Source organism: Helobdella robusta, assembly GCF_000326865.2.
Source record: "Helobdella robusta unplaced genomic scaffold HELROscaffold_10, whole genome shotgun sequence".
Lineage (NCBI taxonomy): Eukaryota > Metazoa > Annelida > Clitellata > Rhynchobdellida > Glossiphoniidae > Helobdella > Helobdella robusta.
The window spans coordinates 4,521,650-4,535,155 of record NW_008703571.1 but is presented as its reverse complement, the minus strand read 5'-3'; the positions used below and the strand labels follow the sequence as shown (position 1 = coordinate 4,535,155).

At 34.7% G+C, this 13,506-nt stretch overlaps 3 protein-coding genes across 3 annotated transcripts; all 3 read left to right on the top strand.

Annotated features, from left to right (window-relative positions):
* Window positions 1-1,842: 1,842 nt before the first annotated feature.
* Window positions 1,843-2,829, top strand: HELRODRAFT_166963 (hypothetical protein; the record flags this gene model as incomplete). Its single annotated transcript, XM_009012119.1, has 2 exons — window positions 1,843-2,016; window positions 2,095-2,829. 2 exons carry the CDS (start codon window positions 1,843-1,845, stop codon window positions 2,827-2,829), a joined length of 909 nt encoding a protein of 302 aa, XP_009010367.1.
* Window positions 2,830-2,970: 141 nt separating this feature from the next.
* Window positions 2,971-5,891, top strand: HELRODRAFT_166962 (hypothetical protein; the record flags this gene model as incomplete). Its single annotated transcript, XM_009012118.1, has 2 exons — window positions 2,971-3,495; window positions 5,784-5,891. 2 exons carry the CDS (start codon window positions 2,971-2,973, stop codon window positions 5,889-5,891), a joined length of 633 nt encoding a protein of 210 aa, XP_009010366.1.
* A 2,279-nt stretch (window positions 5,892-8,170) lies between these two features.
* HELRODRAFT_166961 (hypothetical protein) lies at window positions 8,171-12,949 on the top strand (the record flags this gene model as incomplete). Its single annotated transcript, XM_009012117.1, has 3 exons — window positions 8,171-8,362; window positions 8,479-9,031; window positions 12,792-12,949. 3 exons carry the CDS (start codon window positions 8,171-8,173, stop codon window positions 12,947-12,949), a joined length of 903 nt encoding a protein of 300 aa, XP_009010365.1.
* Window positions 12,950-13,506: the final 557 nt, after the last annotated feature.

Below are 13,506 nucleotides of genomic sequence, written 5' to 3'. Positions count from 1 at the left end.
TGAATGAACAAACGCATGAATTAGTGTTTGCATGGTTGTTTGATGTAATTATTTTCGAACGCGGTATAACTGGCAAAGCTGATAAGAACATGATTTAGATATGGTTTTTATATGATCCTTGAAGGATAATCTCGAGTCAAAAATACATCCTAGGTTTTTTGCATTTTCACAGAATTGTATTTCATTATTATCAATTTTGACTGAATTAATATTAATTTTAGAAAGCTGTTGCCATGTACCGACAGGTAAAAATTGAGTTTTCTCTTGATTCAATTTGCGACAATTTTTTGACATCCATGTACTTATTTTAGTCAAGCATTCAATGACATTTTCAACTTTACTTTTGAACAGTTCTGGTTCACTGCTAACTATTATTTGGATGTCATCAGCGTACGCATGATATGAAAATCTAAAGGATTTTATTAATTCATATACTTCAGCAGTGTACAGTACAAACAGAATAGGTCCCAGGACTGAGCCTTGTGGTACACCAGATGACACTGCTTCAATACCAGATAATTTGTTCCCGAAAAAACTTGCTGAGTTTTGCCAAACAAGTACGAATTGAACCAATTAACTACAACTCCAGTAACTCCATAGTCATATTGTAGGCGATTCATCAGGGTTTGATGGTCTACGCAATCGAAAGCAGCACTCATGTCCAAGAATGTAAGCAACGAAACATATTGTTTATCAATTGCATTAAACAACTCAGACATAACATACAGCATTGCTGTTTCAGTTGAGTGATAACGTTTATATCCAGATTGAAATACTGGTATTAAGCTATTTTTGTGTATATGACTCAGTAGCTGACTGGCAACAACTCGTTCAATAACTTTGGAAACGAAGAAAATGTTTGATATGGGTCTGTAACTTTTCATTTCATTCTATCATCTTTCGTTTTCTTCAACACAGGTGTAATAACTGCGTGCTTACATTTATGCACATGAGTCGGAAAAACATCTAACATACAGGTTTTGGCCGGTAGACCAAGCACAATTTTCTTTATGTCTAGTTCCTCAACGACAGCAAAATTTGTGAGCAGACAATTTTCGGTAAGCATACATCTGTCAAAAGTAGGTTTTTCGTTAATACTAATAGTATGCTTGATCCGATCGGTCTTTTCTTGAAAAAACCCCATAAATTGAGAAGCGGTGATGTCGACATTATCATAAAGTAAGCTATGGTTATTATCTTTACAAAGAATTTTGTTTACTACGTTCCATAGACCCTTTGAATCACCATTACTATCAGCAATCAACGTTTTCCAATAATCATTTCTTTTTATTGAAAATAGTTTGATTTTATTTTTTAAAGATGCAATCCATTCATTTCGACTCACTGATGACAAACAACATCTGTATTTCCTTTCTTTACTTCGACAGTATATTTTAGTTGCTCTACACTCATCATCAAACCATAGAGCCATAAGATCACTTCTATGTATGTATGTTTACCTGTTTGAGTCGGTTGTAATTCTTTTCGCTCCGCGATTTTTCCTAGTTTTGCTAATTTAAATTCGAATATTTCAACTAAATTTGGGTTCATATTATAGAAGAAGTTTTGACGGATATAGTGATATAAGTTTTTTTTGTAAATTAATTTCAGTTAATTTTTGTTTTAATTTATAGGTTTTTCACTTTATTTAAATTTAAATTGTGTTTAATTGACGAATTAAAAAATTGGTATTGTAAGCGATATAGGATTGTTGTTTAGAACCTGTATTGTCAGTATTGCAAGTTATAATAGTTCTGCGTTGTTATTAAGTTTTTACAGACTACAAGACAATAATTCAAACTTACGAGTTTTACGAATTGAAACTCGATATTTATCGTAATAATGTATGGTAAATGTTTGTTTTGTAGTGGTAAAATTTTGCCTAAGGATATCTTACACTGTAGTTTTTGCGATTCAGTTACACACTGCAAGTGTGCAGGAATTTCTGATTCATCATTTAAAGAATTTCAGAATGCCTCTGGTTTTCTGTGGAGTTGTGACAGTTGTCAGGATCAGGTTGAGGCTGTTAAATCCTGTAAGAGTGATATAGTGATATAATTGAGTGATATAGCTGATGATATAAAGAAAATTCAGGACTGCAACAGCACAATCAACGCTCAAATTAAAGATATCAAGGCAAGGGTTGATGAAAGAACAACTGATTGTGATGTTGATGGCAAAATGAGTATACTTCAAGATAATCTTAGTAAGTCATTTGCTGAAGCGTTGAAGGATATGATTGCTAAAAATAATGATATTCTTGTTAATAAAATGGAAGCACTTCAAGTGGATTTGAAAAAGTCATATTCTGATGCTTTGAAAGATGTTGTTGTTGACAAGGTTGTTAATGTTAATGATAAAATGGTGAATATAAATGATGGCATACAATCGTTAAAGAATGAACTTTTGGTAACAAAAGATACTATAAAATCCCTCAGTGAGGCAGAAGAAAGATCTTGCAACATAATAATTTTTAAATTAAAAGAAAGTAATGACCAGAGTTTCAGTGATGGTAAACGACAAGATGTTGAAAGAATTGCCCGTATTTTGCAAACATTAATTAATGATAAAATCGATAAATCAAGTATAATAAAACATTATAGGCTAGGCAAGAAATCGGATAAAATTAGACCATTGTTGGTCCAACTAAATTCTAAAGTCTTAAAAAATTTAATCATGAAAAATTTGTCTAATCTGAAAAAGTTGAATGAAGATTTGAAAAGAATCAGCATCAGTCATGACTTGACAAGGGAGAAACGGGCAGAATATAAAAAGTGGATAGAAATTGCTAAGGAGAAAGAAGCTGCTGAAAAGGAAGATTTTGTATAGAGTGAGGGGGGGGGACCAGGAAACTTAAGAATAATAAGAATAAAAAAAAGGATGTCTTGAATATTACTCGAAGGCTTGGATTTTCTGGTGCTTGTTGTAACATGGCACGGTTACTCAGAAAATATTTCTATAAAATTGGCCATGCCATTTGGTTATCATTTTTTGGATTTTTTGAAACCATACGATCCGTATCATGGTGGCTTAATCATATTTTTTCGATCAAATTTCAAATACAAGAAAATTGACCTTCCATGTTTTTCCACTTTCGAGGTTTTGGCTATCAAATTTTTCATTAATGGTATAGATTGGGTGTTAGTATCTCTATATAGACCAAGTTCACAGCAGGTAAAGACGATATTTTTCCAGGAATTGGTTTTCATGATGGAGCATGTTTCAATTTTGACTACGCGTATTTTGTTAGCTGGTGATTTTAATATACACGTTGAAAGAACTGATGATGCTCACACCATTAGTTTGCTAGAGGTATTTGATATGTTTCAAATGGTAAATAATGTTAATGGGTCGACGCATGATTTGGGGGGAAGTCTTGATTTAATTGTAAGCTCACTAGGATTTCCAGTTCAGGTTTGCAAGATTTTTCCAAGCGGTGTATTATCGGACCATGGTTTGATTCATGCGACTATACCAGTGACGAAAGCTGATCCGGTGAGAACGAAAAAATTAATCAGATCATGGAAAGGAATTGATGAGAAAAAGTTTGTCAAATTAATTACAGAATCCCCTTTGTCAAAGCCATGTGCAAGCAATGATGTTGAAAGGGAATTCAACTTATTTAATAGCGAGCTTAAGACCCTCGTTGATCAAGTTGCTTCTTTACATAAAGTTAGTTTTAGAGTTGATGTATCGGAATCATGGTTTGATGAGGAGTGTCTAGCAATCAAACGGCGTTGCCGAAAGTTGGAAAGAAGATATAAATCAAATCATGATTTGATATATAAAAATGAATGGCGTAATATTCTAAGAGCAAAAAAAGAATTTTTTACTAAAAAACGTAAACAGTATTGGAACAAATTAATAAATGAAAATAACAACTCTAAAAATCTGTGGAAAATATTCAACAAGATCGCGTGTAAAGATAATAAATGTAATGTTTCACATGATTTGACATCAGACCAATTTTTGATTTTTTTTCAAGAGAAAATTAATACGATTAAAGCAACAATTGGAGATTTAACGAAGCAGGCATTTGGAGTTAGTAGAATTAATGGAGATAATTTGTTCACATGTTTTGCTGAAGTTTCAGAGTCTGAAATTAAAACACTTTTACTTAAATCACCAACGAAAACATGCATGTTAGATATTATTCCGACGCATGTCTTGAAGAAATATGTTAATTTGTTCTTTACGTTCATCACAAGTTTTATCAATGCAAGTTTAAAACTTGGTATCTTTCCATCATTTTGTAAACATGCCGTTGTGACTCCTCTATTAAAAAATACTAAAGACAATAAAGAAGATTTAAAAAATTATCGTCCGATATCAAATTTGTGTTTCCTTTCAAAGATTGTTGAACGTGTGGTAGCTAAGCAACTTTTAACGTATTTAGAACTGCACAATCTGATGCCCATCAATCAATCTGGCTATAGGCGTCATCATAGCACAGAAATTGCGTTGCTAAAGATTTTGTCTGACCTCTATGCTTCCATTGATCGCCAGAATGTATCGCTTTTGACCTTTTTGGATATGAGTGCTGCATTTGATTGCGTGGATCACCAAATTTTATTGGATAGACTAAGTAATGATTTTGGAATAACTGGAGTAACAATTGAATGGTTTAAATCATATTTGGTCGGACGAACGCAGGTTGTTCGATTTGGTGATGTTTCATCCAAAGTTGGTTCAATTTCATATGGAGTTCCGCAGGGTTCAGTATTGGGACCGATCCTGTTTATACTGTATATTTCGGAAGTTATGAAGATTATTGTGATGATTTTAAGTGTTATACATATGCCGATGATATCCAGGTTATGTTGACGAGTAAACCAGAATCATTCAAACAGGAGGTTCTAAGACTGGTAATGTGCTTATTTGAGGTTGATACCTGGGTGTAGAACAATGGATTAAAATTGAATCAATGCAAATCTAAGTTTATGCCGGTGGCAACTCGGCAGCAGTTAGCGAAATTTAACATCAGTTCGGTAAATGTCGGTGGCCAAGAGATAGAATTCAGTGAAAGCGTAACAAATTTGGGCTTTATCTTGGATTCAAATCTATCGATGAAACATCACTTGAAAATGCTCTCTTCGTCATGTACATATCAGTTGCAGATTATATCGCATTCGAAGCTATTTAGATAGATCAGCCACACAGACATTGATTCATGCTTTCATTCACTCGCGGTTGGACTATTGTAATAGTCTGTTTCATGGCCTCTCAAAGAAATCAATTAAAGTACTGCAATCCATACAGAATAGAACTGCGAAGGTTATCGTTGGAGGATTGAAGTTTGATCATGTGACTCTAAAAGATCTTCATTGGCTGAATGTGGAAAAACGGATAATATTTAAAATGTGTATCTTGATGTATAAAGCCATGAATGGAATCTTGCCTAGATATTTGTTGGAAATAATCAAGAAAAAATCAGTGACCATAGATGGCATTCGCTTGAGAAGTGATTGCTCAAATTTAATGATAGTAAACAGTGCTCACTTGTGTATTGGTGCACGAGGGATTGCTGTTGCGGGTCCAGTGTTATGGAATGGTCTACCAGAGTCCCTGAAGAAGCCGGAAATGAACATGGATGCTTTCAAGAAGAATCTCAAGACTTATTTGTTTTCGATTTGATTTTTGTTTCGTTATTATGTACACGTACTCAAACAATTGTTTTTTCTTTCGACTATAAAGTAGCGCTTTTGAAATTTTTTCTTTTTTTTAAATTGGCGCCTTATAAATTTTTGAAATAAATAAATAAATAAAATAAATATGCTCGATAGACCGGAGAGGAGCAATTTTGTCAGCAATCTTCATTTCGTTATTTAAAACATCAGATTCACGATTCACATCTCGACTTTGACAAGGCTCATGCAGTGGTGAATTCATAACATGCATGGTCAGTATATTTTCATCAATACGTTTCCATGACCTAGCTAATCTTGAAGTTTTGTTATTACATGCTCGAGTTATCGGTATGTCAACATGTATCAAGCTATTATCTGAGTAAACTCCACAAGAGAATAGCCTGATATTTGTAACATCAAAATTGGGTGAAGTAACTACTAGATCAAGTGTACCACCGAGAACATGTTGACTCATTGATGTAATTTGTTAATTGGAACATTTCACACACTTCAATCAGATTAACAGTATGTCGATCTTTGTTTATTTCAACGTGTATGTTAAAATCACCAATTAACATAACATTCAAACTTAAAATTGTATTACTTTCCAAAACAAATATGAGTTCATCGAAAAATGTAGAACATTTTCAGAGGTTTCTAATGATGATGTTAGAATGGTAGTTAAGAAATCAACGGCAAAATCGTGTCAACAAGATATTATTTCAACTGACATCATTAAGAAACATGTTAATCTGTTTGCTCCTTTTTTGACAAGTTTGGTTAATCTGTCTTTGAGAACTAGTAAATTTCCTGTGGGGTGTAAACATGCAATTGTGCGTCCTCTTTTGAAGAAGAATTATCTCGATCCTGGTGAAGTCAGCAGCTACAGACCAGTTTCTAATCTCTGTTTTACCTCTAAGCTTATTGAACGGTTGGTTACTAAACAGATACTAAATCACTTAAAGAGTAACAATTGGTTCTTGGCCCGTTGTGGTTTCTGCTCTATACGTTAGAGGTATATAACGTAGTTGATTCATTTGGGTTGACAAGTCATGCTTTTGCGGACGATATTCAAATAATAGTTAATAGTACAATAAATTCATTCCCGTTGGAAATGAAAAAATTTGTAGGATGCTTGTCAGCTGTTGATTTATGGATGTCGCAAAATGGCTTGAAATTAAACCGAAATAAAACTAAACTTTTGCCGGTGGGAATATGACAGCAGTTGTCAAAATTGAAGATAAACTCGATCACAGTTGATGAAGAGACGATTTTATTTTGTAACAATGTGACTAATCTGGATGTGATTTTTGATTCGAATCTAACAATGAAGCACCATAACAAGAGGGTTTCAAGAGATTGCATGTATCAGATTAGAAGATTGGATCAAATTCGTGGATCATTGAACGTCTCTACGCTTCAGACGCTGGTTTATGCATTTGTTCACTCGAGAGTTGATTACTGCAACAGTTTGTATTATGGATTGCCGGACAAGTCCATTAGTGTGTTGCAGTCTTTGCAAAATCGTGCGGCTAGGGTTGTGGTTGGCTGTCGATGGGATGATCATCTGACACCTATACTTAAAGATTTGCACTGGCTAACTGTTGATAAGAGAATAATTTACAAAATTTCTATTTTGATGTATAAGGTACTCACAGGTAGTGATCCAAAGTATCTGCAGGATAAGATCAACAGTGATTTGCCAAGTCCGACCGGGACTTATCTAAGATCATTTGATATGAATCGGTTGAGGATCCCTGCTACAAATTTGTGTATTGGTTCACAAAGCTTTGCTGTTTCAGAACCGATTGTCTGGAATGGTCTGCCGGCTTCGCTCAGGGACATTGGGTTGAACATGACATGCTTCAGAAAGAAACTCAAAACCTTTTTGTTTTCGTTACAGTGATATCTTAATTTTTGGAACTGTTCTATAATGTATTTTTGTGATTGTGTTGAATTGTTACAGTGTTTTTGCAGCCAGACAATTATTTCTACGTTTAAGTGAGGACATGTTTAATTTTATGTTTAATTTTGTGTTATTTTATATTTTGATGGCGCTTTTGAATTTTAACTAACTAGCGCTTGATAAATCTTTTGATAATATATATATATATATATATATATATATATATATATATATATATATATCTGGTTCTGAATGGTTCTTAATGCCGGGGGTGGTGATGGGGATAAGCTCCCATCATCTATAAAATGCTCCCATATGGCAAGCGTCTCAAAGAGCCTCTGACAACCAAGCCCAACTCCTGGCCTTCAAGCGGGAGAACTGTTTAAACTAACAGGAGAAGGGGCGAAGACGAATAACTGGCGCCATAACCTGTTGCTTCGGGCAGGTGAAGCTCGTTAGTCTTGGTCGGCTATTTACCTAGGAGAAGGAAAACTCTGACTTCAAACCTCTGCTGCCTTGCGGCATACCTGTTCATGGGAAAGACTATGGGAGCAAATCCAGACAGAAAACCACACTCCACCACCTGAGTTGCGGTCCAGTAATATCAGGTGCCGGTCCAAAGTCCGGATAGAAAAGAATGGTTGACAAGAGCTTGCTACACTGTCGTAAAAACGCTAATAACACGATGGTAGTCCAAAAAAAGTATGCACATACCGGCTCGGACGTCGCCCGGGTGAACAAGGTCCACGCTGCAGTTTTGGGGACTAGAGGCTGCAATGTAAAATATGCTACTGAGTCCCAGAAAGATAGACTGAAGATGGGGTTGACAGTTGGAGTTTAAAATGTCAGGTCATTGTGGCAGACAGGGGCTTACGCGTTGATGAAGAAAAAACTTGAACGATTCAGATATGATGTGGTTGGTCTGTGTGAGGTCCGATGGACAAGAGGTGGAGAAATGGAAGGTGGGAAGATATTATGGTCTGGAACATAGAGGGAGCACGTCTATGGAGTTGGAATGGTTATTGGCGAAAAAGCAAAAAAGCACTGTTGGAGTACAATCCAGTGAATGAAAGAATGATGTATGCGAGGTTTAAGGGATACCCGAGAGACATTGATGTGGTAGTGATCTATGCTCCAACAATGGATCACTCGTATGCAGAAATCGAGGCATTCTACGATCAACTGAAGCAAACATTGAATGTACTGCCAAAGAAAGATGTTAAGATAATCACCGGAGATTGGAACGCAAAGATCGGAAGAGACAATATTGGTTTTGAAGAAGTCATGGGAAAATACGGTATAGGAAACAGAAATAATAGAGGAGAAAGACTGCTGGAATTTGCAAAGGACCAAAAAATGTATATAACAAATACAAAAACACAAAATACAAAAAAATGGACATGGGAATCACCAGATGGAAAAACAACGAACATGATAGATTTGATTTTGATAGGACAGAAATGGTTGAAATTTGTAACTCAGTGCCGTGCTTTTCCAAGTGCAGAGATTGGATCAGATCATCGTCTAGTGTTATGCAACGTCAAGATGAAAATAACGAAGAGGCTAAAGTCAGGCGAAAATATCAAAAGAGTGAAATATAGCACAGAAATGATAAAAGAGAAGTTGAAAGACATCAGAAATGTAATAGAAAACAAATTGGATACAAAAACAAAGTACGATATGAAAACAAGAGTCAGTAACTTGGAGAAAGTGCTTAAGACTGCAGCCGAAAAATGCGAAGTAGGGAAAAACATAAAACCCTGGATAAGTGATGAAACTTGGAAACTCGTAGAGGAAAGAAGACAGCTGAAAGCAACAAAAAGACAAAACAACGAAAATGAGATGAAATATAAACAACTGTGTTGCAAAATAAAGAAAAGTGCCAGAGCAGATAAAAGAAGATGGATAAACGATAGATGCGAAAAGGTAGAAGCACTAGTTGGACAAAACAAAACAAGAAAGGCGTATCAGCTAGTCAGACAGTTAAAAAGAAAACTGAAGAATACGTCAAGGATTATTAAAGACAAGGATGGAAATGTTCTAACTGAAGGCCAACAAATCAAAGATAGATGGTCGGAATATATCAAAGACCTGTTCACAGATAAAAACACGTATACAAAGGAGGTGTTACAGGCTTTAAAAGAAAGAAAAGTAGTCAATGAGGAAGAAACGGAAAAAACATTGGAGGAAGTAATAAAAGCAATGAAGAAAAGGAGGAACAACAAGAGCACAGGGAGAGACGGAATTCCCATAAAGCTGATCAAAGCGGGAGGACCAATTGTATGTCATGTGATTCACAAAATCAGTTAAGAAATCTGGGACAGTGGAAAATGGCCAGAAGATTGGTGTAAATCAATCTTGATCATGTTGCCAAAAAAAGGAGACCTGAAAGACTGCAACAACTACAGATCAATAGCACTGATCCCTCATATGTGCAAGATTATGCTGACGATCTTGAAAGAACGATTAGAGAAAGACATAGAGCAGCATTTAGGAAAGGAGCAGGCAGGTTTCAGAAAGGACAGAAATACAGTCCAGCAAATCCTGATGTTAAGACTATTGTTAGAAGATACAGGAAGCAGAGGTCAAACAACTTTTCGTTGTTTTGTGGATTTTAAGAAGGCGTTTGATTCAGTCTGGCACGAAGGTTTGTGGGCAACTTTGGAAAGTATGGGAGTGTCAACAAAAATGGTAAGGGTGCTGAAAGGGCTTTATAAGGAGTCAACAATGGCGGTAAAGGTAGGTACAGAGCTGGGAGACTGGATCAAAGCGAACATAGGAAGTAGACAAGGAGATCCAATATCACCATTACTGTTCTTAGCACTGTTGGAAAGAGCCTTGGAAAAAATGGAGAATGCAGATATTGAAGGAATCGACATTGGAGGCAGAGTGATAAGGAACCTCAGGTTTGCAGATGATATAGATCTGCTAGCATCTAGTGCAGAGGATCTACAGAAACTGATCGAGTTGACGTATGATGGTGGAAGAAACCATGGACTACACATCAATAGAAAAACGGTAATGTATCTGCAAAAGCAAAATTAAAGATCGTAGAAGCGTGTGTGTTTTCTACATTGATGTATGCATGTGAGGCTTGGACGTTGAAGAAAAAAGACAAAGACAAACTGGAAGCATTCGAGATGCATTGTTATAGAAAGTTGCTGGGAATCAGTTGGAGACAAAAGATAAGAAACGATGCCATAAGAGAACAACTTGGAAGACAAAAAACTGTGTATGAAAGTGTCAAGGAAAGAAAGCTGGGTATCTTTGGGCACATCTGCAGAATGACAGACGGCAGACTGATCAAAAAAGTACTGATGAAAAAGAGGGACTGGAAGAAAAAAGTGGGAAGACCTGTGAGGAAGTGGATGGATGATATCACGGAATGGACGGGGGTTGGAACATTGGGCTCAATGAAGATGGCGAGGGAAAGAAAAGGATTTTGGAGAGATAGAAGAATACCATCGGCCTCAACGGTTCCTTAAGGGATTACAGAGGATCATTGAATGAAAAATGAATATATATATATATTTATATATTTTGTACAATATTTTATAAATTTTACCGAATGTTTGGCGTTAATATGTTTGTAGTTCGTTTTTTCTCACTAAAGTTTTTTGGAGAACGTTTAGTTTATTAAAATTCAAATCAAACTTATTTTTCGAATTCATGCAGCAAATAAGGCCATATTTCGATTCCGAATGAATCGTCATCAGTGCAAGTTGATTTATATAGGGAATTATTGACTTTGTGAAAATGAACTTAGATAGAAATTAGGTGTCAGATTTCTTTATTAGCTGGTCCATTTTCGTTGTTTTTCTATTCTGAATCGATAGCATCATATTCTTCTTTGTCATTATTTACAATGCTAGTTTTTATTACTTCTTTGTTTTCATTGTTGGTTAAGCGCCGGGTTGGGAGTGAGGTTGTCATTTTTTGTTGTATATTTATTTTTGGTTTATTGATGTCAATTAGGACTGCTTCTGCAATTTTAAGATGCGTGTAGTTGGTGTTCTGGTATATTACTTTGATGTTGCTGTCGAGGATTTCACGGCTTATAGTGATTGAGGGTGTTGAGTCCAAATGAGATTTGATAGCACCCCTCTGTTTATGCATCGTACGCCTTCTAGTCAGTGAGGTAATCCCGATATATGAGTCATGAGTCATATATGAGTTATCTCTAAGACTAAATAATTGTAGTAACGTCTCACCTAATACTGAAAAATAATTGTAGTAACGTCATCAATTGATATATGATGACAGAAATTGTGTGATAACATGTGATAACATGTTCCTCATGTAATACGTTTGGTTGCCGGTGAAAGAAACTGTCGTTGCTGGTCCGATAGTTTAGAATGGCTTGCCGCCGTCACTTCGTCTGCCCAGAATCTTGTTTCCTGTTTTCTGCAAGGAATTGAAACATTTTTTGTTCAAGCACCATTTTATTTCACGTAATTAAAGTGGTGTTTTTGCTAAAGATAGGTTCTTTAAATTAATTTTCTTTTTTTCTTTTGATTGGATACCATTATGTTAATGTCAATTGCCAATTTAATTTTTATTATTATGGTTTAACTTTAAGGTAATTATGAGAGGTTGTTTTGTTTGTAACTGACAGCTACTCATACTATATGATTTTTTATTTGTACTTACTGTTGGCGCTTTTAAGATTTATTTAAAAAGCGGTTTATAAATTTTCAAATAATAATAATATATATTAATGGTAACTATTAATTTTTCTTTTTTTCAATTTTCTCAATGCATTAGCTACTACTACTAACATTAACAAAATTGCAGAGGAAAAAAATGAACTTCAACAACTACAGACAGATTTCTTTCCCTTTCTCTCTATCCATAATTCTTGAAAAATAGTTTTGAGGGATTGACCTCATTTTTTAAAAACGCAAACTACATAGTTTGTGGAAATTGATACCTGTTTCGTAATTATTGTACCAGCTAGTCATTGTTGACCACTTATTAAACAACACGATTAATATAAAGTTTTCAATAGAAATTTACCAAGACATTTCAAAAGTTTTTAATGTGGAAAAGTTTATGGTTGAAATATATGATGACAATAATACCAAATGTACAAATAATGTTGTTTTTGAGATTGTGAAGTGATTATGAGTATGAGGTCAAAAAAGTAGCAATATTTTTTGAAAAAACGTTGAATTGTAATATTTCTTCAGACTGATATGTTTTTACCAAATTTTTTCCATTTTAAAATAATTTAAATTAGCATAATTTTTTCTTTTCAGACTGGACACTGGGCGCAATAATTTATGAACTTAAATTATTTACAAAATGCCATTATGGAATTTCTTATTTAACTAACGACGAGAACAAGCTTGCAGCATCAATCAACGTTGTAGTACTGATTTTATTTTTTACCTTTCAAGCTCAGTCGTTTGATTGATTGAGCGAGCGTTGGAACGGAAAATAGAAAATGAAATTAAAAAATATCAAAGTCGCTATTCCTTCTAGCTTTTAAAAGCATTTCAAATTGATATATATTGTTTTTTCTCGTTCTTTCAAATCGTTTGATATAAAAAATTGAATAAAACAAATTTATTAAATCTTATTAAAAATGGGTTGGCAGTTTTATTTTAAAAAATCAAACAAAATTTAGTACATTATTTTACTATTTGCATTTCAAATGTTTTGCCTGCACCCAATCCTGCTGCACTTGAACCCGCTTACTTGGTCACGGCTACACCTATTCCTGAACTCTATTTTTTGTTATTGTAAGTATTTATGGCATTGTATATTATTATTATATTATTATTATTATTATTATTATTATAACAACATACCAACGTCTCCGTCATTTCCGATTGTGGAAACAACAAAAACTCATCAAAAACCACTCTACTGCGCGTCAAACCACCTAAAACGTCAACCCAAAGGTTTGAGGCTAATCACTAACGCCTACTTTCAACTATAACAACAATTACTTTCAAAGTTTAATAATAT